The 26,197-nt window shown below is 43.2% G+C and overlaps 1 protein-coding gene across 1 annotated transcript in view; it reads left to right on the forward strand.

Moving 5' to 3' along the window:
* CACHD1 (cache domain containing 1) overlaps positions 1–26,197 on the forward strand; it is a 115,193-nt gene that overhangs the window by 36,182 nt on the left and 52,814 nt on the right. Inside the window, exons 2-3 of the mRNA XM_086617440.1 lie at positions 4,001–4,063; positions 14,818–14,966. Of these exons, the coding sequence (XP_086473566.1) occupies positions 4,001–4,063; positions 14,818–14,966 (212 nt within the window). The remainder of the gene's footprint in view (positions 1–4,000; positions 4,064–14,817; positions 14,967–26,197) is intronic.

The raw sequence follows: 26,197 nt of genomic DNA on the forward strand, positions 1-26,197 counted from the left end.
AGATTTAAAAGTGAGTTGCCTTCGGCTTCACATTGTGAATGAAAGTCTCCTAAGCCTTGTTTCGGCACACCACGAAGCCAAACCGAGCTGCCCCTTCTCTCTGGCGTGGTGGGAAACCTGACTCCTTCCTCCGTGGTGTTTGGGTGCTGTGCCCATTCATCACTGTCAGAGCCCACCTGCGAGAGGCATTACGTGGTGGTGGCCCACTCTTCGCCGTCCCAGCCCCCAGGACCCCTGCCTTTGCATCCTCTCATCGCTTCCCCAGTTATCTCGCTTATCAAATATTTGTCCTGTTGTTCAAAGCTAAAAGTGAGGCACGCTGGTGGCACCGAGAAGCACTTGGTTGCAGTTGAAGTCATTAAAGGACATCTCTAGATACCACAGAAGAATTATTTTCTAGGAAGTTACAAGTGATTTGACCCAGACAAGTAATTAAAGAGCTTAGGAAAGCAAGAGTCTCTAGTGTGTTGGAAATGTGTATTTGTAAAACAAACCCCAGGTTTCTCAGCACTCCATCCAGACCATGGTCATGCTCCGCAGGCTTGTAGAGTCACGTCACTGAGCTCTTCTGCAACGTGTCTGTCTCAGGGCTGTCATGGATCGCCAGAAATCCTGCAGTGGTCCCTGCAGAAACTGTGATTTTTCTCTTCCTCGGCTTCGGTTTGTGTAGCTAAATGTGAGCACCGTGTTCAGTAGGGGAAGGGGAGGATTAAGAGCATGAGTGATGTGCCGAGCATCGTGCTGCAGGATTCGGGTGTTGCCGGAGGCGCAGGGGCTCCAGGGATGACACAGGGCTGTGTGCTCAGCCCCCGCCTGCCCCCCGGAATTTAAATGTGAGTATAAAGCAGCAGGTGATGGATACAGCCACATGAGCGTTGCTCTCTGAGCATCTCCAACACTTGAGTCATTTGAAAAGAGAATTACAACTTCATTGACTTTCCAGTTCAGACCTGACTAAATCCAGAATTCATGTCATTTCCGAAGCTTGCTTTTGGAGCAAAGTATGGACATTGCAGACACTTCAAAACTCTGAAGTTTTGCAGCAGTTTTGAGTTTTGTTTGCTTCTTTACGTTGTGTTTGAAAAACTGATGCTTTGTGGCAGCAAGAGCTGAAGAGAACAAAGCGAGGTTTGCTTGCCGTGCTGGGCAAGCTGCGACAGCGTGGGGGAAAAGTTGTAACAAAATGCTGGTTTCTGAACCAAAGCTTGCCATTTAATTCAGAGTTTGGATTGAAAGGCGGGGGGGGAGTTGCTTTTGTTTCCATTTATTTTTTTTTAAAGTCTAAAAACTTTGTGGAGATCTACTTGATGACACCAAGCTGTCGGAGCTGTTGAAGCACTGGGTGCACATGCGGGTGTGCTGTGGCACGTTGGAGCACGACTGTGAAGTGACTATTCCCAGTCCAGAACCTCGGATAAGTAGTGGACAGTGCAGAGCATGTCGTTTTGCCCTCCGCCCCGTGCCGCAAGAACAAAGCTGTTGTCTTTCTCTAAGTTTAAAGGAATTTGAGAATTCCGGAGAAAACGAATCTTTTTCATGTAGTGGAGCGATGTTCAGCGAGAACGTGAATATTTGTAAAGATTATTACAAACTTGAAATAGCTGATGATAGCAAAAAGAGAGGGGCCAATGGAGAGAAATGAAATAAGATGTTGCTTGGGGCGGTGTGTGATGAGGAGGTGCTGGGAGCGGTGGTGGGGATGCAGATGGCTCCGTGTCCGGCGCGGGGAAAGGCTGGGGGCCGGAGCGGTGGTGGGTTACGGCGGCTAATGCCGGGCGAGCATCTCGTTAAACACGTGTGTAATTGTTCCTGTTGGAGGGAGCTTCGCCTGCTGCCATCTGCTAAGCAGGTTCAGCTCAACAGCGAGGGGTGGGAAGAATAAAGTGCGGACACCCATGTGCTGTGTGAGCTACGATGGGCGAGTTCTCCTAAATACTGAGATTCGGGGTTGTAAGTTTGTGGAGCTGAGTTACTCTTGGGTATGAGAAGTTCCCTTTGCTTCGTTTGGAGGTTTGCACTTAGCTCTGCTTTTCTCCTTAGGTCACTTTTTAAAAGTTAGTGAAATTGGTTTCAGTGCAACAGGGAGATGTTTTTGGCTCTGGGGGAAATTCTGCATCGGAGTTCTCGAATAAGGAGCAGATATCCCGACTAACAGGACCGTACCGAGCAGTTAACGCACAGCCTCGGCGAGCTCACATTTTCCTGGCTGGTTTCTCCATCCTTTCTTAGTTTTTTCCTGTTGGTTCAGGCTCATGGTGATGGCAGTTTGACTAACAAGCTCCTGCAACCCCCTCTCTGACACACACAGAGCTTTTAATTTCCAAAGTAGAAGACACCGTAACATTTTAAAGTTATTGATGAAATCGTGATTAAATTATGAATCCAGCAAAAATAGGTTAAAAACCTAGCCCAGTGGTTAAATTGTGACTAAATTATGAATCCAGCAAAAAGAGGTTAAAAACTTAGCCCAGTGGCCAAATAAATGCCTGCTGGCACTGCCACTCTCGTATATCCGTGTATAATGTTCCCTGGGATTATTTTGGAAGTTGATAAACGCGGCGGGTTGTGGAAGGGATGGAGGAAGGGGTGAGCTTTGTGTTAAGGACAGAGAGCTCCATTCTGGGTAGCTGACAGTCTATTTCCTTCTCGTTCCTTTTGATGTCTGGAGACTAAATGCTGCGTGGAGAGAAAAATTCAATTCATTTAAAATATTTTGCATCAAAATGACATGCTTTAATGTATTTTCTTCTGATGTTTAAATTATCTTTTCATCTCCTGGCGGGGGGGGGAGCGGGGAAGGGAGCCAACATGTTTGTAGTTAAAGTGCCCAAGTAGAACTTTAAACAAAGGTCTGGGAGAAGAGGAAGTCTCAATGTACGGGTGGCTTTTAAGAGTAGATATGTCTTTTTTTTTTTTTTTTCCCTTCCCCCCCACCTCGCCCCTTCTTGGCTCTCTGAGACTTGTAAACTGAGGAGATTTATTGCTGCCCTTCCAAATGCTGCTTTAGAATTAAGAGTTCAAATTTTTGAAATTCCTGAAGCTCTCAGGAGGGAGAGGGATAAGGGAAAGTGATGATCGTAAGCGGAGCAGAGCACACCAAAGGGTTTTCCTGGCTGGTTTTGCCAGTTACTGCTGCGTCTAGCCTTACTGGGAGGAAACCAGCTAAACCTGCATCAGGAAAACTCTCGGGAGTCACGGACCAATGATTACACTGGATTTGGATGAAATTTAGATTTGTTTAATAATTGGAGTTGTTATTGCTTATAATTTGGAGAGCTGACTCTGGCTTACTGCGTTGCTGTAAACATGAGTCTGAGTAATTTCCAAACTATCACGTCAAGGGAGGGACTCAACAGGGTCTTTACGCATCACTGTCCCTCGCCAGATGTGGCCATGCCTACAGATGTTCTTGCTGATGTGTTGTCATGTGTTTGACTTAACACAGATAGACATGAAATGAACTCTGTCAGTGAAATCCCAGCTCCTCTTGGCTGGTAGAGAAAAATCCCATGGACTTATTTTTTATGCCTCCTCCGCAATCTGGGAGGGGGTCTCATTTTTCTTTTTTTCTAGATACCAAATATGTCTAAATTCAGCTCACAGCCTCTTGTATGGTAGTTGGAAACAACGAGTGCTTTTAAAAATAGTTATGTTGGGTTAAATTTTTAGTGATAGAGAACAGTCATAGTTTGCGTGGGCAAGAGCTTTCAAATGTGAAATATTTTTTTTTAGCACCTTATGTCAGTTTGGTAAATTAACACATATTTTGGAAAAAACTGTTCTGTGTTTGCCTTCAAAACCCAAACCAGCCTCTTCATTCAGATCCAGAAACAGGTATGTGGAGACGTGATTCCCCTTGGGTAGTCCTGGCCATAGGCTCCTCAGGTGAAATGGTCCTTTTCTGACACACATTCCCTCACCCATGTGGCTTCTGGAGCTGCTTTAATGTGATATTCATGACAAAAGGTCTCTTACCCATCCTTCCTGTTTTTTCTTGCAGAGGATATTCAACTCCTTTGTGTACACAGAGAAAATATCGAATGGAGAAAGTGAAGTTCAACAGGTGAGTCCGAAAGCCCCTTCCCATCTCCTGCTGCCGCTTTCCTGGTGTCCAGCACATCAGATTAACCCATCTCCATTTATATTCTATTCCACTTTTTATTATATGGGCTGATTGTGTATTGGAGAGCTTTGCATTGCCATGAAAAGGTTTTTCCATCTGCTTTGCATGGGTCCTTCCCTTGGAAACAAAAGAGCAGAGGCAGAGCTGGGGCCCTTGTGTAGTATCTCACGTTAATTGACGAGCGTTCGTGTTGGAAGTGTCTCTTTTAAAATCGTTTTAATTCAAAGCAGAAGCACTAATATTGTTTATAAACGGGGAAGTGGTATCAATTGCTTTGTGTAAATATAGGACAGTTACAGCCTCATGCATAACAGGTATGGTTGAGGTTTTTTCCTAATTTTGTGGGGTTTTTTTCTTACGGGAACACGTCTGAACGTTTAAGTCCTCAATTTAACATGGAGATAATATATCTCGGCACATGGGCTGTTTGCATTTTAAGAAATGCATACATTTGGAAAATTAATTTTGGATCCATTTTAAACCAGATCAAATAGATCTCATTTTCTTCTGTAAGAAATTAAGGTTCCAATTCTATATGCTCACAAGTGCACCTCTGTGCTGCACATAGGAGTTAGGTGTTTGTTGGGTGAAATACAGATGTGTGTGGGAAACAACAGAAGAAACCAGAGCAGCACATTAATCCTTATAAATTACCCTAATTCTGATTGCTTGGCCCTGCAGGTAGTAGTGTCTCAACCCTTGTAGTAGGTGTTATGCTTTACAGGAGGTTTTTCCTACCTCTGGTTAGTTCTAAGACATTTGATGCAAGTTATTCCTGAAGTTTGTTCGTTTTGTTGGAATCTGTCCTACATGCTCCAGCTGGCTGCAGAAACACATTTCTGATTTTCAGTCATCACAGTTGAGATCATCACCTATAACACAAGAGCAAAAAATTATGGGGAGGGGTAAATATGCCAGGAGGACATTCCCTCCTCCGGTTTTGATTCCACTGCCTGTCTTTGCTACGCCACCTTTCCCACTTTGCTTCCCAGTTGAATTATGCAGAAGAGTTCCATACTTCTAATAATTAGCCTTATTCTCTCCTGACTTTATTTGGCTTCTACAGTCACCAGTATGAATGTCACGATGTGGGGGGCAGCAGATGTGCTGTTAATATTGTATTAGAACCCTTCAATTATTTTTTTAAATATCCTGTCTTGCAAGAAACCCCTCAAATTATTTTTCTTTGTTGACGACTTCTAATTGGAGAACAAATAATTACAAAGAGGTTATATGGAACTGAGTATAACTACACTCTGTACTCTTTGTGTAAGTGGTACTTTTTTTCCCCTGGAGATCCAGGTACATATGGCTGTGGGTTTGAGTAGTTCATTTTGTGTCACTGTTATTGATTTATACAATTCTGATGTGTGTTCTTATTACTAATTTGGGAGTACTTTTTTATTGTTGTTATGTATTGGTGAAATATTTTAAATTACAAAAAAAAAAGTAAAAAATTGGATGCCCAAATCACAATCTCATCGAAGAAATTTGCTGCTTGGAAAGGCCTCGTGCTGTTGGTGATGCGAGGAGGTTGGTCTATGTGGTGCTCAAGGTCAGATGCACATGGACAGTGGTGGTTCAGCAGTGCGGACAGGAGCCGTGTACCACGCTCGGCATGAAGCTGGAGCCCACCATCCACCCTCAGGAGGCTTTGGCATCCCTCTGAGCGTGAGCGGGTGGCTGCTTGTGTGCAAAGAGACCATGGAAGGGGAATTGTCACCTGAGTTTAAAAGTTTAAATCTGAAACCATCCTGACATCTTACAAGGAGGGCCACGAAGATGATCCGAGGGCTGGAGCACCTCTGCTCTGGAGACAGGCTGAGAGAGTTGGGGCTGTTCAGCCTGGAGAAGAGAAGGCTCCAGAGAGACCTTCCAGCACCTTCCAGTACCTAAATGGGCTACAAGAAAGCTGGAGAGGGACTTTTTACAAGGGTGTGTAGTGACAGGACACAGGGCAACAGCTTTAAACTGAAAGAGGGCAGATTTAGATGAGATCTAAGGAAGAAATTCTTCCCTCTGAGGGTGGTGAGGCACTGGAACAGGTTGCCCAGAGGAGTTGTGGCTACCCCATCCCTGGAAGTGTTCAAGGCCAGTTTGGATGGGAATGTGAGCAACCTGATCTGGTGGAAGATGTCCCTGCCCGTGGCAGGGGGGTTGGAACGAGATGATCTTTGAGGTCCCTTCCAACTCGAACCATTCTATGATTCTGTAAGAAGGGCTCGCTGGCTTTGACGTCGCGCTAGGGTAACGCTTCTCTCGAGTGTTTCTGGGTGGTCTGCGCACCGCGGAAGGGCCATGTGGGCTGGATTATACGTATCAGATGGCTTTTGAGAGCCAAAAGTGTTTTTGGGAAACCAAGGAGCTGGATTAAAACTTCTTTGAAGTCTCAGCTATTGATTCTCTCTTAGGAAAAGACGCTGCTTGTTTCCCAACCACAGATGTACGTATTCACCCTAAGCAGATATAAATAACTGTCTAAACACTGTAGGTAGTGTGATGAATTCGGAGCTGTCAGAGGAGAAAAACGAGGCCCCGCCGAAGCATAATTACTGTGGTTAAAAGCTCAACAGTGAAGTGGATAGAAGAATAATTGAGCACTTCTGTTTCGTTAATAACCAGGTCTTTTAGCCCTAATGAATCACGAGCAGTATAACTGGAGTTTTATGAGTAATAGTGGTGCATCGAACGGGATCGTCTTGAGCGAATGCAAACAAATGTAAGCAAATTAAATCCCCTGTCGCTCATTCCTGGGTTTGTCATTCATTAACATTCTCTTAGCAACTGATACCCGAAGGCAATTAATTACGCTTTTATGTCAGCTGGGATTTTTTTTCTGGCAGGACACCGAATTGTTGTGGGGGGTGTTTGTTGGTTATTTTTGTGTTTGTTTTTTTTTTTTTAATACCAAACTGTAAATAATGACTTTCAGTTTGAGAAAGTGGAAAAACCTACAGCTGTTGGCCTTCAGGCCTGACTATTTAATATGCTTGGCTTTCTTCATGCCACACAAGGAGTGGTTTACCTTTTGACGTTAAGCTGGTTACTCTTTTAAGGTCTACAGTTATAGAATTACTATTGTATGTAACAGATAAAACCTTTTTTTGCTCTGAATAGCTTATTAAAAATCAGATGACGATTGCCAAAAATAACTGGGATTCCTTTCTGGTAAGTTATTTCAATATCAGAGAACTCGCATACAATATGAAAATTCATTAGTGTGAACTATTGATGTTAATAAAGTGGAAGATGGTCAGTTTTATTAGGGGAAAATCTAGATTAGCCGTTTTCAAGGAAGTCAGCATGTGTTCAGCATCCTGCTGCACATCTGCTTTCTGCAGTATAGAGAACATGAAACTGGACTCCCGAGGAGGAGAGGGGACGGTGACGCAGTCTTGAGCAGGAGCATGTTTCCCAGCTTCATGCAGAAAAGTCTTGATGCATTGAACTCTGGCAGGGAAGTTGGAGCACAGCAGGAACGACACCTCTGCAGAGAGAAATTCACAATCATTTCTTCTATTTCTCTAGAGCCTGTCCTTGCATCCTGGGGACAGAAGCAGTAGCAAATAAAGTAATTAAATTAGTTGAGATAGTCAATTGTAAATAGGCGTATGTCAGCTGAAAATCACCTTGCTGGAGTATTCCTGGGAATATTCACTCCTGTTTGAAGGCTGGGGAGAACAGGGACAGAGGGAGGATTATAATTGAGAACAAATGAGTGCACAAGCAGTGAGATATGCCTTTTGTCATTAGGTTTTTCCTTGTTTAATGTATCCTCCTCTCCATGTAACTCCTGTGTTTTGAGCCATAAGGCTGTCGCTCCTGTTCCTTCGACCTCATTCAGAGCATAATTATCACCCATAAAACCAGCAATAATAACCTAGAGAATTGGTTTTGTATAAGTCTGCTAGAAGCTGCTAAGAAATTGAAGGAAGTTAGTCGGGAGGTTAGGAACAGAATTATGAGGCAGAACACTATTTTTTACAGGTATGTCGTTTTGTTTCCAATAGAACCCAGTTACCAAAAGTATTGTTTTAAGAAATTATATACATTAAAAAAAAAAAAAGTCCCTGAAAGCTGAAATCTTAAATGATTTGGAATTGAGTAAATTGTGTCTGCCACACAAATGTCTTTCAGAGTAACAGAAAGCATTCCTCTTGCAATACAGTATACTTGTAATTCAGAAGTGCTTATATTTCAGAGTTATAAAGGCTGAGACTCGATGCTCTTAAGGGTCTTCTCCAACATAAGTAATTCTATGGTTCTAAATCAAGTGGTTAAAAAAATCAGAAATCAAATGATAATTTATCAAAAGTGAAACTTCCATTATTTTTTTCCCCTTAACTTTGCTACAAAGAACACCTACACATATTCGTTGTCAGTCTGCTGGAGAACTTTTCATCTGAATTTGGGGATTTTTTTTTTTTTCCATATCTGACTACAAACCGAAAGATTCACTGTTCAGGGTTTTGCTTTGCATTGCTCTTATACTCCTGATGGACAAAAATTATTTCAATACATTGCTTTTGCTGTCATATTTGGGCAAGTTCAGTGAAGAGTGTGTAATTCATTGGAAATAAAATAATTAGAAATTTTTCACAAGTGAGATACAGGTGCTGAAGATTTTTCACCTTGGAAAGACACCTACTTTTGGAGATACTTTTAAATATATAGCACCGTATGAGTGAAGGGCACGTGTTTGCTTGCGAAGGGTTCTTCTCTAATGACTATTATGGAAGTAGAGTTTATAGACAACATTTAGTTCTGAAAATATGGTAAAGGATAGAAGTCATGCCCTCAACTGAACCAGACATAGGCACTGACTGAATTTGGGGGAGATCTCTTTAAAGGTCAAATAGCTGTTTTGCAAACTCTGTTGACTTTGTGGCACATGGAAGAAGAATTAAAATCCCAGGTGATATTATTATGGGTTTCTTTCACTGGGTCCTTATGGCCTTGGGCTGTCGTCATCATCTGGGTTTCTGGAGGGATTACCTTCAGAGCCATTCCTTGTTCTTCCTTGTTTCTCTTTGCCAGTTGATTTGTGCTCCACCAGTTGTGGGGGTTTTAATAAGCTGTGGGACAGGACACAGCTATCTCCACCAGGTTTTGTTCTATACGTGTTCCTTGCTAAGGCCAACATCACGACAGACATCAGCTACGCACAAGATGTTCACTCTGTCTTCAGGGAGTATTTTTGTTATAAAAATAATTAACGACAGGTCAGTTTAAGGAGCTCCTTTGCAGTTGGGCTAATTAAAGTGCTCTTTATCACCTGATTTCTTTTACTTACTTATTTTTTGCCAAGATGGGTTGTCTTACTAAAATGAAGCTGTGCATCAAGAGCCCACCTGGTTTTACAGCACTGATACGTGTGAGACAGATGAACACATTTGTTCCCTCTATCACCACACTAGAAGAAAGCATCTCCCTCGCTGCCATCCTCTGTGGATGCTTTTGGCTGCTGTCTCGCAGTGCCACTCATCAGCGGTCGGTACCCACGGTTGATGACTTTGACAGTCACACTGATCCAGCACCAGATTCCTGCAAAATGGGCACAGCAGCCTTGGAGAAACCAGGCGTCGTTCTCCTGAGCCATGTTCTTAGTAGAAACAGGATCCTGATGTGTCTACCCTGAGTGCTCAGGGTTTGTAGAAGCGGTAAGCGAAAGCTCCGTGCTTGCCATAATCGCTCTTGGCCGGCGCGGTGCAGCCTGGTGAGACCCAGCTGGTACGTCAGCCAGGTTAGGTTGGGATGTTTTTTGTTTATTTTTGGACCTGGCAAAGAGCTTTTGAACTCTTTTGAGAAAAGAGGGAGCAGGTTTTGTAAACAATAATTGGTGAGGCTGTTTGGGGCTCCTCATCTAGAACTGCTGTTCATCCCCTCCGAGGTGGAGCAGACGTTGCGGCGCTGCCTGCTAATGACCCGAGTGCTGATTAAAAGCCATTGCAACCCCTGACTTTTCAACTGGTGACTTGTTCCATGTCACTCCTAGCATGGCAGCTGGTGACAGGCCTGGTTGGAATTTCCAGAGGAAATATATCAGCGTGCTGAAAAACCTAGATTTGGCTGTTGAGCGTGACGTCTCCCTGGCTACGAAAAGCAATATACTCGGACGATGTTGAATTTTATGTCAATTAATTGTGAGCCTCATGATAAAAGGCAATGCATGCTGTGTTTTAACGTATTTCCAGAATGACTTTCAGGAATTGTGGCCCTTTCTCTGGTTTTTGTTCTGCACCATGCTTGACATCTTCCATGGAGTAAGTCTTGGGAAGCCTTGCCAAAGTTACAGGCCAGTGGAAAACCTCAGATGAGTGCTGGTCTCTTTGAAGAAATGCACATTGGAAAGTAGTTTCCTGCATCCTGATTGAATACTCAAAAGTGTATTTTCATCCAGAGGAGTAGGAATGATTTGAATCTGTTAAAGCAGAGGTGTGGGAAGAAGCTGGTGGCGATTCTACGATCCTTTCTCAAGCCACCTCCCTGCTGACCTCTGTGCTTTTCTGGGTTTGTGCAGAAGCAGTGGTTTCTTCAAGACCCGCACAGATTAGGAATAAATACATTAAAAATTCTCTGGAATAGGGATCTGTGGATGCAGAGTAGTGTTAAGTTGCGATACTGCGGAAGGAGTGCCTGGTAGATGTTGGAGAGAGGTACTTTTGTTCCAGGTTCTTCTGGTTCGCAGAGAGGATTTAAAAATAAAAATACCAGCTAAACTCTTCGATGTTTAAGCAATACTTTTCCATGAGCCTGACAGTGTTAAATCCCTGGCTGTGAGTCTGTTATGGCATCCGTGCCTGTCAGCCTCATTGATGCATATTTTATATACAGTCTTGAAAACATTAAAAATACCTTGGCTTTCAAGATACAGCCAGAAATAAAACCTAACCTTGGAGCTCTGCTTTCCCTCGGTGCTCCCTGAAAAGGGAAGACTTCAGAGCTGTGGAGCTTTGAGGGGAACGAAGCTTTAAAAAAAAAAAAAGCTCCAGGGAACTATGCAAATGAGGCAAATGTCTCTGGGAAAATTAGAGAAACTCACTGATGTTGTGATGAAAGGTTGTCAGTGGAGATGGTGACAACTGAAGTGCATTACCCATGGGTGCTGCGGTAATAGGAACAGGTGTTACCGTCCAACCTGTCTGCAAACTGAAATGCTTTGGCTGGCTGCGTGCCAGCTGCCAAAAAAATATATTATAAAAAAAAAAAAGAGCTAATGGCTGCATTGTTCAGAGCAGGCACTGATTTCTTATTATTCGGTTAAAATTAAGGAGGAAAAAACACAGAAATCTGGGGAAAAAAAAGAGAGAGGAATGCCAAGCAAGGCTTTTTTCCTCTGGCTTTGTTTCTGAAATGAGGTGAAGAGCACTTTGAGAATTCACCTGAAGATAATAGCATTTTATGTCAATCTCCAGGTATCCAGTTTTATTTGAGTCTCCATTAAAATGGGAGAATGTGAGCATTTCTGTGGGAACGTCCGTCACACTCGGTACCTACCCAAGGGTCTACCCGAGCATGAGACCTGAGTTCCCTGCCCCTTTTATCTGCCTGGTTTGGGACATGGTTTTCCATTTTGCCTTAAAAATGTTTTCAATAATTATGTTAGTAGTAGTTCAATGCTCTTTCCTTTCGTTATTTGTTACCTCTTTCTGAACCTGTAAGGTTTTGTAACGAGCGTGGCGTGGGTCTTCCACTCATCAGTATGCCACAGCTCTTCAGCTCTGGGCAGGGTATGTGCTGGAAAAAATAGTGATCTTTGGCTTATAAACTTTATTTTTTCTGCTTTGAAAAAATGAGAAGCTGATTTAAGCCTGCGGCTTTTATTCTGACAGGCTCTAGCAACTGAGTTTTGCAAAATGATGTTTCTGAGCTAATGACGGGTGCGTGCATGAGCGCGCAAGCCGAGGAGCTGGGAAGGATATATGATTTTTTTGCTGTTGTTTTAATCACTGAGAACTGGAATGCCTGTTCACTGGTGTGGGTTTTTGCACTCCAATGAAGCCCAGCTATGGAAGAAAAATTAAGTTAGTTTTGTTGAGCTTCATCTGGATTATACTTCTTGCTTTGATGAATTAGAACCGTTTGTTTTTAGTAATTTTTCAGCTGATTGGTACGTTACCCTTCGGTTCTTAACATGGTTTATTCATTGTAATCAATTTTCAATGGAAAATTGCTTTTGGATCATCTTGCTTTTGGTGGCTTTTTTGAGTTAGCTGGTTTTAAAGAGGTGTTGATCGTTGGGCAGTATTTTTAAGGTACTTCAGATTAGACAGACTCAGATCTTCCAACCATGCTTGTGTCCGTGGGCAGGGAATAGATGTCTGTGGAGCTCTGGGAGACTTCAGGTGCCTTGTTGCTGACATGCACTTGACTCTCTGCCCCAACTGAAGTGTTAGATCCCATTTAATAAAAGTGGTGGAATGACTTTGAGCCGTTCCGAGTTTTTTTCGATGGGAGATGCGGTTTAGGTACTGAGCATTTGCTTTTTATCAGCTTCTGAGGTACGGGCTCTTCTGAAAAACACATTTCTCAGATCTTCAGACTGCACAGCAGGGTAAAATTCAAAGGCTGTGGGGTGCTTTTATCGTTCAACCTGGAAGGTGAAAACTCATCAACACCAAAACCTCATCTTGTACAGCATTCATTTATCAGAGAAAAGCAGTGATTCCAAACGAGATTCCTTTTGCTCTGATGCTCCGTGTTAGTTTCGTTACTGCTAATGATGGTTGTGTGGTCCTTTTTTTTTTTTTCCCAGCAAGCTTAGGCTCACTCTCCTTTTTGTGATTTCAGGTAAGGAAACCAAGAAAGTGTATAGGTTCAAGTATCTGGTTTACTTAGTGCTTAAGCTTAGGTATTTCATTTGCCCAAACTGAGAGGGGCACTTGGTAACCATGAAACATAAATGCTCAATTTAGGAAATTTGACTCGTGTGCGTTTGAGACCCTTCAGAAGAATACACTTCTCAGGGACGTGTTTGAGGAGTACAGTCAGACAAAAAGAAAGTTTACCGGAATATAGAAAAGGAACTACCCAACAGCTTATTATCTAACAACTGGGAGCAATTTAATAGTGCTGGATGCCTAACGTGGAGGAGACCATTAGTAGTCCACTGGTGCCTTGGCAATAAATCATTCTACAAAACTAATTAGGTATAATTCTGCAAGTCATTTGAACAAGGTCCTATTAAAACCTGTCCTCCTAGGAGACCTGTCACTGAACTGCAGCATTTGCTGGGAACAATGGAGGCAAAAGCATTGCTGTTATCAGCGTGGGCCTCCTTATTCACATAACGAAGTAGATCATGATGAAATGTCCTGTTAGTAATAGTTAGGAAAGACACAAATGCGGCGGCACCGTGAAGTCATCCCCGTGGAGTTTGGAGTGTACAGGGAGCAGGAGGGATGATGGGTGGAAGGAATTAACAAGTAACTTCAGCTCTGCAAAAAGTTTGTAAAAATGCAAAATGTAGTGTTTCTTCTGAGTATCCAACCCTGCAGTATGTTGCTTAGAGGTGATTCTCTTTCATTTAGGATGCATCTGGTGGATGATTAAGTGTAATAAATAAGTTGGTGTGAAAAGGATACCGAATATGCCGGCGCAAATTTTGTACGTGCCTGATCCGTTTCATTAATTTTGAATGAAAGACCAGGAGCAAAAGTCTCAGTAAATGTTTCTTGTAAAACCCGACGCTTCCTAGTAACTATGTTTACTGTCACGTTTGCTCGAATAACAGCCACAAGCTTTCCTCTTTTAATTTTCCCCTGCAAAGTCATTAGCCAGGCTCGTTGTGAAGTGCCTAATGAACTAGACACAAGCGAGCTCTTGCCCGACAGCACAGACCTTCAGCTGCCTGAGATGTGTCCCAGGAGGCTCTACCCTTGGGAGCACCGCGTGCCCTCGGATCGCTTTGAATCTGCCCGGCACGGTGGGAACGCGGGGCTGAGCCTGCAAGAGGCACGTGCAAGAGTCGCACGCCAGCACGTCCTGATGCAGTGCTCGGGAGTATTTGTTTGCAAAAATTTGTTGACTTGATTATTTTTTTATTTATTTATTTTAAAAAAAACCCACACACATTTAAAGAGAAGGGCTAAGGTACCCAATTTGCTAGTTCTAAAGTTAGGCACTCTAAGTTCTTTAGAGGCCTGAGCATTGCTGGGGAGGGGTGACAGTTTGTTTGTTTTTGCTTTCTGAAAGGAGACAAATACAATCATCTGCTCTTAGGACTAACAGCATAACCTCTAAACCTTGTCCTGATGGATAAGTGGCTGCCTTCAACAGAGGGGCCTCCAACAACAAAAGGCTTCTGGAAGATTTTCACCTGTGTGAGATACTTGTCATAATTTTCATTCAGTTATAATATAATGTCAATTACAGATTTTTCATTTTGTTGTTATTTGAAGTCTGTAGTTAAGCTGTTGTAGCTTATGAGTAGCCACAGTGAGCTGCTAGATCGATAAAGAAAATCGCTTGGAGGATGCTCAGCTGAGAGCCCGTGGTGCCCCCCAGGAAAGCAGCAGGCGATACAAAGAAAAAAGCAAGAACTGGGATGGCTTATTTTGCCCAAATCACAACTGTTGTCTTTAACATATGCAGTTTCTACTTTTCGTTTAAGTTGGTTAATAAGGAATGGAGTAATACAAAGAAACTGCCTTACTTTTAACGTTTTTCTTTTTTTTTTTTTTTTTTGTTTTCAGCTGGCAAAAAAAATTCGTGAGAAATTTAACCGTTACTTGGATGTTGTGAATCGTAACAAGCAAGTGGTGGAAGCATCATATACCGCTCACCTCACGTCGCCCTTGACTGCGATCCAAGACTGCTGTACTATTCCACCATCTATGATGGAGTAAGTATTAAATTCTGAAATTACTTACACTGCCATTTAATATGTGAAGAATAAAGATGACTTCTTTGCAAAATAGGCTGTATTTTCTGCCACTCTTGATAACTCTGAAAAGAGCGGGGACAGCACTCTTTATCTTTGTCCTCATATTCTTTTACATTTCTACTGTGCACATGTTCACTGAAGAGCTCTGAGCAAGAACTGGGACTCAGCTGTGATGGATTGTAAAATGCAACAAAAAGGAAAAAAGTTTTTTCAGCCCTTAATCGCGTGGGATAGTCTTCTATACAAAATTTGTCTGTCTATATCCAAGATACCATTTTTGGATCGAGACACTGCTTACCCTGAATAACTCTTCTGAAGCTGGTCATGGGACTTTTTTTTTTTTTTTTATCTTTGAAGTGCAGTAACCAAAATCACGAGTTGGTCAGTACATCACATGCTAAAAATACTGCATTACAGTTTAATCAAGTTGACATGCTGCTGTTTGATACACAGAGGTTTACCGAAAATGAGTACATTGCTTGGAAATGGAATTTGTTCATTTTCAATTTGTTTTGTTTTTAAATACAGGAGTTTTGAATAGTCTAAATCCAGTCAGTTGGTTGTCTTAAGGGGCAATGGCTTTAAACTGAAAGGACAGATTTATATTAGATATAAGGAAGAAATTCTTCCCTCTGAGGGTGGTGAGGCACTGGCACAGGTTTCCCAGAGAAGCTGTGGGTGCTCCATCCCTGTAAGTGTTCAAGGCCAGGTTGGATGGGGCTTTGGGCAACCTGGTGTAGTGGAGGGTGTCCCTGCCCATGGCAGGGGGGTTGGAATGGGATGATTTTTGAGGTCCCTTCCAACCCAAACCATTCTATGATTCTATATTATATTATGCTGCATATTTGCAGAAACTTCTTTGAGTTTCCTAATTGTAGGAAGATTGATAGAAGGTCTGATTTTTCCAATAAAAGCGTAATAATTTATTTTAAATACTGGACATTTTGAACATTTACTTCCATACGTGCTAGAAAAGAACAACCTTCAGTTCATGCAGACCTTGATTATAAGGTGTATTTTCATTGTTTATATTTCAGTCTGATTTAATAACATTTTAGAGAGAGGAAGGTGACTTGGGTAAGAAATATTAAAAGTGCTTTCTGCAATCTAACTCTGTAAGACAACTCTTAATGACAGCATGCTGTCATCTTTTCTGAAGAATGGCTTTAACCTTTGTTCATGTGAGGATTTAAAATATTCACTGCTGTCAAATATGTGGTGTGAATCTGTGTCTGGAGAGAAGGGCCACTTGCTTGATTTGTGTTTGTTTTGATTGGCATGGAAGTAAGACATCTCGATTGGGTTAAATCTCAGGTAGCCCCAAAGAAAGGGGCACCTTGCTGCTGGGTTGTGCGTAGATTTAGTGGTCTTGTAGTTCTTACTGGACAAGATACCCTCATGGAATGCTGGCGCATCTGGTGCTCAATGGCCAGACTGCTGGCAGCATTAGTAGGAAGGTCAAGAATTTGTTGAGGATGAAAACCATCCTTCCTTCTCATCTCTCCGTGCAGGAACCACCAGGCAGCCTAACACCTTCCAAGCAATGGGTGAAGAGAAGGTGGAACGAGGAGATTTATAATGCCCTTGTCAATACTGCATATTTTTTCTTAAAAAAAAAAAAAATAAAAAGAGAGGTCTGCTCTTAGTCTGGAAACTTTTCATTAATTTCTTTTCACTTTATCCTCCAAAATTATTCAGTTTGGAACTCCTTTAGAAATTTCTTTACCCATGGTGGACTTGCATAAGTATCCTTCACCATAAGTGGTTTAAAAAACATACTGGAGGTTACAGCTCGCAAAGCGGAGAGGAATATTCTGTGTGCAGAGCTCTTCATTCAGGTTGTACAATATGATTCTCGTTATTTAGTTACTTGGCTTGATAATATTAAATCTGCTAAAGCTGTCACCAGACGGGTCTATCAGTCTGCAGGACCTTCCAGACCATGCTTCAGCAAGATGCACTCGAGTATTTATGGTTGAGGAACGGTGGCTCATCAGAGCATCGGGGATATACCCACCGCTGTCTTCAGGAAATTGTTGGCAAGTCATTCCCTGCTCAGCGCTGGCAAAACCTGTCCTCCTCTCCCTGCTGCTCCAGAAAAGAGAATTATTTTTAGTAGAAATCTCAAAATGAGATAACCTTCTTCCTAAGCAGGAGCTTTTCATCGAAATTAAAAGATGAGATGCCTGTCAGGATGCCCCTCGGACACCTCCAGGCATGGTTAAAAGGGGGGAAGCGGCGAGCAGGGGTGAGTGTCTTTCCGGGAAGACCTAACTGAAATCATCAATAGCTTTTTTTTGTTGTCCAAAGAGATTCATAAACTGAGATTTTTAGCAGAAAGTTCTGAAAGTTAAGATCCCTAAATCTGACCATTAAGGTAGGTAACTGGAACACACGTATGAGTGTTTGAACGTGGATTTAGGAATTATTTCTAAAACGCAGGCACAAGTGTCTCCCACCTGGATATCATGATCATATTTTGAAGGTTACTGATTTACTTAAACTCTTCCACCTTTAATTTTTGGACTAACTTGGTCCAGCTGTGAGTGAGGGGTCAAGTCAGGTGTGCTTTTGCTGGTGACAGCTCATCCTCAACGTTTGAGAGATGTGTGTTCGTGTCGGGCGGAGCAGTGCTGGTGGTGGAGCAACAATAACGATAATAGTTTGGTTTAGAGCATTTATTAGCAGCTGCTGTAGAAGAGGTCACGTTGAAAAAGACACAGATTTGTCTGTGCTGTTTGCTGTTTTTGGGAGATATTTTGCTTTAGTTTGTGCTGTGAAAACGTGGGTGTCCGGAGGGCTGTGGTTTTTCTTTCAGGAGGGTTGTGAAATATTTGTGTTACAACTGCTTAACTCTGCATCATTTTCCTTGGTGTAGGGAAGTGTTTCATCATGTGGCCTCTTCACTTAAGTAAATGTTTGCCCAGTCTCAGAAGCACGTTACCTTCAGGCTACATTTTTAAGGTAGATTTGAAGGCTTTTCCCACAATATTTGAGGTTGCCTATCACACAATGTTCAGCCTCTGAACGGACGATGACATTTGTAAATCTGAGAGTACTTCATGTTGTCAGGCAGTTCCTCCATCAGCCTGTTACACCGCTGTCTGGCTTGGTGACCTTGCTTTAGGAATGCAGCAAGTTGGGGCTTTATTTCGTTTGTATTTGTTGATAGCATTAACAAAATTGTCCATGTATGGCCTTGTGTTTGCTTGTGTTTGTCTTGAAAATCTGGGCATTGCCTTAGAAGGCAGTTTGCAATGTTGCTTGAGATAAACTGTGAGAATACCACACCTGGGGTCTATAAATAAATGATACAAAATAGGACCAACAAAGCACAAACTGGGATGTAACGTGGACCTGGTGTTTAAATTGCTCGTTTAGTTGAGTAGCGAGATACGACAGGGAAAGCAATATTTATTTTAGCGCTGTTAGGTGGTGTTGGCTTTTCCAGTGAAATGCCCAAATGAGTAAGTTTCCATACAACTGTGTTTCCAGTCCATAGTGACTGGTTCTGAATCAACAGCCTGACTATGCTTTCGGTTGCTGTGTTGTACCCAACGTACACCAGCCTAACTAGTGTTAAGAACGAGCAATCACAGATTTCTTTTCCCCACCAAAGTAGGCTTGTGCAATGGAACCGCCGTTTTTGGGAAGGTGGTGAAAATAAATAAAGTAGAACATGCGGAAACAACTTGATGAGGCAGTGCAGTTGGTGGCTATCGAGCTGTTTTGGCAAAGGATTTTTCTATAGCCTTAATTCAGCAGACATTTCATTATACTCTTACGCTCATCTGGTTTACCAAAGTGTTTAAGCGTGTGCTTATGTAGATGGAAATTAATCACACACTCAAGTATATGTGCAAGTGCTGCTAAGTAGAGGTGGACTGCTAAACTGGAGCCACAGAGCAGGGGCTAGGTATTTTCTTTAGTTTTTGCTGTTCCTTGCTTCAGGTAAAGCTGTTTGCATTTTAAGTTAATCAAGGAAATGGAAAAAAAACACAATGGCAATGGAGGGAGAGACAACAGTGGAGAAGAGCAGTCAGAGAGCATGGCTTTCAGACCAGCTCAGAAGGGGATGGTATGGAGATCCGGTACCTGCCCTGCCATCTGGGCTGTGTTGTGTCCGTGGGGTCAGAGCCTGGGGACTTGCTGCTTTTCCCAGGGCTGTGTGCCTCATCGAGGAAGCGCCCGTAGCAGTTGAAGAGGCATCGCTCCAACCAGACAGAGTTAATACGGATAAAGAGCTCCAGGCTCTTAGCAAAATGGATGGGTAAACTGATGGGAGATAAGGAAAATGGATGTCAAGTGACATGCGTCTTCTAATCCTTGGAGAAATTCCCTGCTGGAAAAATGAGGCTTTGTGTTTCCTCACTAATAAAGGCTGCTGAAGAAGCCATGAGAAACAGATTTCATGCTGTCTCCAGACATCCCCTATCGTGGTTGAATTGGGTGGTTATTTACAAGACAATGTTTTAATTAAAGTATCTTCCTTCTTAAGAGGATAAATACCTTGTGTACAAGACAGCGTCTCTTGTTTGTCCTGCCTGAGATGCTTCATTCCCACAAAAGCCCTTGATCTTTAGGAAGTCTTGGAACTGCAATGGCAGATGGAGCTATAGCAGAGTGTCAGCAAGAGGGTAGGGGAAGGAGTAAACAGTATTTATCCGAAGTATTGAGCACCTGCAGCTTCCCTGCACCTTCAGTGGGAACTTAGGGGATATGTGTCGGTTGTGAAAAGTGTCTAAACAGGGACTTTAGAAATGAGTTTTGGGAAACAGATTTGGAAGCATTAGGTTTGCAGGGGGTTGTAACTTTGCAGGTCTGCACAGCCCGACTTGTGAACAACAGCTCAGCTCAGATAGCTTTCTCCATAACGATGGTGTGGGACTGGATGGCACCGTGTGGATCAAATAGGTGGTTTATATGGAATATTTGCGGATGAAAGAAAATCAAACTCTTTCCACACAAAAAGGAGGAGTAAGTCTGATGATGTGTGTAATTGAGTATTCAAACTGCTGTTTTCAGGAGACGCTGGGGTTGATGCTATCTGGCTCTAGTAGGAGACTTTCAGAAGTATCTTTATATAGTTCCAGTTTTGTTGGGTAAGTTCAAGTTCAGTTCACACAGTAAGTACACAGGAAGATGCAGTTGCAAGTACATACTTTACAGAATTGGTGCTACAGAGTACGCTCCAGTGGTTTTCTTGGCCCTGTATATCTGCAGTAAGATTATCTTCCAAAAAAAAAAAGAGGCTATAACTTCTTTCTTAAATGCATTTGTGAGGAAACAAATAAATTTCACTGCTGGTTTTTATGGAAAGCTGTCACAGGTCCTCCAAAAAACGTACGTTTAGAGGTGCGTTGCCATTCATTAGTGCTCTTGCTTCTGCTGCTAACGTAGGTGTTTCAAGGTGGCTGGAAATCGATTTTTGGTCTTTATTTAACTGTGCTGATAAGAGCTCAGGGAATGCATTTATCTAAGTCTGTGACAGGAGATGGAATGGAGAAATATTTGGTGGTAAAACATACTACTTGGCAGCGTCGCGCTACAAACATTAATAGAGCTGTTTGAATAAGTGAGTTTGCAAACCTATTTTTGAAAATCATTTACTCCCGGACCGTGATACCGCCTTCAGAAGTGGTCTGGTTCTTACTTTTTTAAACAGATGGTTAAATATTTGCTAATGCAGTTTGATTTTATCGCAGCTCTTTCTGTGTTTATCTTTCCTCTGCGGAGCGGTTAAGTGGGAGATAAGGGCAATCCCATTCAGTTCCTTCGGTTGCCGCAATATCTGAAGAGCTGCACTTCCAAAGGAGGAGAGGGTGGGCCACACTAAATGAAATTTAAGATGTATTTGCTCTTCTTGCAGAGTATCAGACTACAGAAACGCATGTGGGTCTCCAGAAAACGTAGGGAGCGTGCATAGTGCTAGTCTTGGCGTGACCCCGTTGTGTCCATAAACTGTAGCAGGTTTTTAGGAAATTGCTCTCTTCACCGTTGCTTTTACTTCGGAAACGTGGCTGAGTTCCTCGTGAAAAAGTGGTTTTTGGAATAGTTTGTTGTCGTGGTTTTAGGCTGATCCAGCAACTAAAACTCACACAGTCTCTCCTTCTCCAATAAAGTAGAGAGGAGAGGGAAAAAAAAAACAAAAGGACTGAGGGTTGAGGCAAGAACAGAGGGAGCACCCACCAACCATGGTCCTGGGCAAAACAGGCAGCGCTTTTCTCAAAGCAAAACAGTTTATTAATGATTACTTAGAAGGACAAAGGGAAATAAAAACCGATTACTTGAGAGGACAGAAAGAAACAAAACCAGATCTTAAAACCGACACCTTCCCCCCCCCACACCTTCCTTTTCCTCCCGGCTCTACCTCCTCCCCCCAGCAGCACAGGGGGCAGGGACTGGGGGAGTGCAGGTCAGTTCATTCCGTGCTGTTACTGCTGCTTCTTTCTTAAAGGAGAAGGAGTCCTTACACCCTTTTCCCCTGCTCCAATGGATCCCCTACCCACGAGGAAAAATCCACAAATTTCTCCAACGTGAGTCCAGCCCACTGGAAACAATCCTTCCCCACAGATTGCTCCGGTGTGGGCTTTACCACAGTCTCGGGTACTTAGGGAGCTGTAGCCACTCGCTCCGGCGTGGGTCGTCACGAAGACTCCAGATGCCTTTCTGCCTTGCCATGCACCCCAACACGACCATCCTCGGGCTCAGGCATCTTCTCCCCACGGGCTGCGAGTGGGTCGCTGCTCCACCGAGGCCGTCCTGGTTGCAGGGGGGCCGCCTGCTATCTCACCATCAGCCGCAGGGGAAACTCGGCTCCGGCACCTCCTCCCGCTCCATCCTCACTGACCTGCTGTCGATGCGGCTGTTTCTCTCAGATCTCAGTCCTCTCCAGGTGAACTCAGCCCAGTGGGCACCCTGGGAGTGGGGTGCCCCCGAGTTCCCCAGCTGGCTCCGCCGCCGCCATTCTCCGTGGGCGGCGCCAGCCCGACGCAGGCAGCTGCCCGGCCGGGAGCCAGGGAGTGGGGGCAGTGCCCTCCTCCCTTCTCTGGTCGATCCTGGGCGAAGCACCTTTTCCGGTCCCTTTGTCCTGACTTAAACAGGGCAATTCGCAGAGGCGCCCTATTGGCTCAACCCCGAGGGGGATGGCAGTCTGATCCGGTGGCCAGAACTAAGCCTAACCCGGATCCAAAACCGGGGAGGTCGCAGGGAGCAAAATCCCTCTCCTGCCACCAGAACCACCCCCCCCTCCACATCAAACCATGACAGTTACTGGGTTGCAGCCCTCCTTCCAGTAATACGCTTCCTTTACACCTGAGAGCAAGTGTGCTTTGACTTTTTCAGTGGTAGTTGAAATAATTGGAACAACTTCTGTGCCTTGCCAGGAGAAACTGGTTAACTGAATCATCAGTAGCTTTTTTTGTTGTTGTTGTTGAATTTATTCGTAAAAACATTGTTTGCCAGCATTCCGTTTAGATGCAGTGGGAACCATATATTTATTTAAGTATGTGAAATCCGAGTTAAAATCTTACCTTACAATCAAGAAAACATGCCTAGTTGTGAATTGCAAGGGAAATGCTGGATTTTTGGTGAACTTAGGTAATTTCATTTGCATACTAAAACCAGCTTTAAATTTGCATGAATGGAAAGGCAGGGCAAGAAAAAAGTCTTAAAACAATGAGAACCCCTCACAGCTGCTCAAGTGTCGTTTTTATACGCAGCTCCCTCATTTTTGCCTAAACTGAAACTGTACAAAAGAGGTTGATTTACACTGTAAATTCAGGCTGAACAAAATCCAATTGCAACTCACTCGAGCGCGGTTTTGATGTAAGATTCAAAGCTCCTGCAATTTTATTTATCTCCTACACTCGCTGATCTCCTGCTTGTAAATCCTGTTGAAGGAGAATAAAAATGAGTGCAGCCTGATGGGAATTTAATGTCTGAAGTTCAAAGCGGTTTGCACATCAGAGCAAACGTCAATCAAGCGAACATCTTGCAAGCCAGGCAGGGAGCGTGGGTCTCCGTGGGGAAGAGATCAAAGTGGGAGTCGCAGCTCTGTTTGCTCCCTCGGGATGCAGTTTCGATCGGTTGTTCATTAAAGTGAATCCAGAAGGAAGGGCTTTTTGGAGAGAGGCAGGGAAAGGGGGATGGGGTGAGCCAGCCTGGCTTGAAACTGAATTTCAGCCCATGTCTTCTGCTCTTGTTTGAGTAAGTACAAAAAGTAATTACGTCTAAATTCAGATTTTTTTTTTTGGTATTTTTCTGGTGAGGATTTCGGAGGGCTTCCTAAGCGTTGGCTGTGGTGTTACCACCTAGAACGTTTTGGGCCAAATCTCAGAGCGAGACCGTGGTCAGCCACCACTGTTGTCATCCACCTGGTAGTCTTGCTGCTGGCAAAAAAGTGGGAGACGCTGGTAAAAATTAAGAAATTAAGTCGCCTTTGTGCAGAGAAAGGGTGGTGGTCAATGCTTATCTGCAAATCTTAAAATATTTAAGTTTTTTGGTTTTTAACTTCTTCCAAAGCGAGTGATGGGAAGATTTGTATGGTTTGAGATTTGTGTGGAAAATGTGCAAGGTATGAATACGTCGTAGGAAAGATAAAACCAGTAGGTACAGCCAAGAATAGAAGCATTTACTGGAAATGCCACATGACAGTGTTGGAGCTTTAGTTTAAATTGTCACTTTAATGGTGAAGATTGCCAAATAGTTTTGTAGTGCATTCTTAACTGAAACGACTTCAAGGCATCCCAGAGCAGCACATGAAAAATTCTTCAGTTTTAATTAAAATTACTGCAAATATTACATGTTAATTTACTGCACTACCACCTTTGCCCAGTTTCTGGTCTTGCTTTTCTGAGGACCTACGCTTGCGATGGGAGCTGGTCTCTGCTCAGGGCCCTTGTGTCATGGACCCAGTCACGCTTTAAAAATGTACCCCCAAAACAGTCAGTTTTAAGGCAAACTGCACCTAAAAAGAGATTTGAGGTAGATATCCCAGATAGCTGACTCTGGAGCAGTCCGTGCTGTAGGGTGACAGGTCTGTCTGAGGGCTGGTCTTTAATTTATGGGGTTTAAAGCAATTCTGCTGCTTATTTTGTTTATATCGTTTTCCCATTACCTGTATTCTCTTTCTGCTACTTGTGTGCTCTAGCAGGAGAAAGGAGGGGGTGGGCTGGGCTGCTGTAATTTCTTGCTTCCCTTTTCCAGCTCTGCTGCGGATTATTTAGGCATCTATGCCTTCATTTTCCTGATGGTAACATAATACTTGCTTACTGAGAGAAGCTGAAGGACGTTGCTGATTTTTGCATTAATGTGCTTTGATGTGCGGCAGTGAAAAGTGCAAAGTAAATAGAGTGTTCATAGCTGAACCACGGATCCCCGTGGCGATAGGTTTGGGGCTGCAGGAGCACCCGTGGCAGGGCAGTTGAGGGTGAGAACTTCATTTTTGCCTTCCTAGAAGGTCTGCCAGAGTTGGAGCTGGTGCTCATCTGCGTGAAAGCCCATGTTAATATCGTGACGGAGAGACTTGGAGTTCAGTCCGGCAGCTAGTTTGGGTAGTGTGAGCTGCACATCAGGATGCACATGTCACTTTGAGCGTGAGCGGTGACTTTTGGCATAAAATGAAATCAAGAGGAACATTCCAGATGATTTTGAGCTGAACCCCAGCATTTACTGCCCATGTTCTGAGACGTGAATAATGTTAGCTGCTAACAAGGTATCCTGTTGCCATCACTAATAGATTTTGATGGGAGCACTGGGACAATTAGCTAACATCCTGAAAAGTCATTATCTTTCCCTAAGAGTTTGTTCTTTAGTATTCCTCAGAAATATTTCTTTAGCATGGAGATGTTTAACTTGCAGTCTCTAGCTCTTCTCCGCCTGGTTTTGCCCAAAGGTAAAACGTGCTTTTTGTGAAACCGATCCTTTATCCATCAATCTTAGTCTTGAGATTCTTTAGCCAACAAAAAAAATCAGGATTTATACTTGCTTGGTAGGAGCTGTAATTTTTAGAAGTGGTTACGTTTTGATGGGGATAGGAAAAGCACAGCCTTGATCAGGGAACTGCGTTCCTGTGAAATGTCAAGTCTTCTCCTCAACGGAGAGGACTTTGGGGATTTTTCAGAGAGCAGGTTGCCGATAATCTCAACAAGCAGCCCCTGGCAGAGTGGGTGAGCCCATGCAGGGCTTGGCACCGGCACGGCTTGGCTGCTTTTGGTGTCTGACATAGCATCCCTCCTCCACCTTACAACCTGATGAGTGTGGGCTCTGAGCAGGAGGTCAGGAGGCTTCCTGTCTGTCTGTCCGTCTGCTTCTCTCTCTCTCTTCCTTGCCATGAAGAATGAGGGTGATGCAGAAGATCATCAAAAGCTCTTTGCTCCTATCTGAGTCTTGAATCGAAACACCAGCGCCAATGGAGTGTGGTTGATTATGCTGTTTTGGATAAAATACCAAAAGCACTGGACATCTGCGTGCAATAAGGAACCCGCAGTACTTTTTGTGGAGCAAGGAATTTAGTTGCCTGTTCTTGTTCCCGCTGCATGTGGCATTTTTCACTTTGCTCGTGGCCGAATGGTTTTGGTGTGTTGAGCAGCTGCCACGATTAAAGGTGTTTCTCCGGTGACGAGCAAGTTCATAATTGTGTGTGTAAGGTGGGGATGGAGGTGGGCAAGCAGAGTTACACATTTGTGTTTATATACGGTGACCCAACTGTGTCAAAAGACTGAGGTATGTAAAATATTTGTAAAGAGATGAGAGAATTTGCGTACAGACTGCTCTGGGACCCCCAACACAAAAACTTGCATGCTCTGTCTACGTTTGCATCTATATGGTAGAAGGTGTGCAACTTAAAATGTGGGATTTTTTTTCCCCAGTATTTATATATGTATATTAAAAATATTGATCAAAATTGATAGAGCTATGTTTAAATTGCATTTATTCTACATAATTTTTAAAGTGCACAGAGGGCAGTTAATTATCTCCAAATATACGACTCCCTTCTTTTTTTTCTTTTTTTTTTTCCATAAGTCTAGATTTGAGAAGGGGTCAAAAAATGTTGGTGCCTCAGTAACTCCAACTCTTCACTGGTAGTCTTGTTCATCTCCTTTAAAAATAACACAGTTAGTTTAAGGTCCATGTAGTGTTTATGGATATAGATTAAACCAATTTTAAAGCATGCCAGATTAAGGAGA

The sequence above is a fragment of the Tauraco erythrolophus genome, chromosome 10 (assembly GCF_009769465.1).
Source record: "Tauraco erythrolophus isolate bTauEry1 chromosome 10, bTauEry1.pri, whole genome shotgun sequence".
NCBI classification, from domain to species: domain Eukaryota; kingdom Metazoa; phylum Chordata; class Aves; order Musophagiformes; family Musophagidae; genus Tauraco; species Tauraco erythrolophus.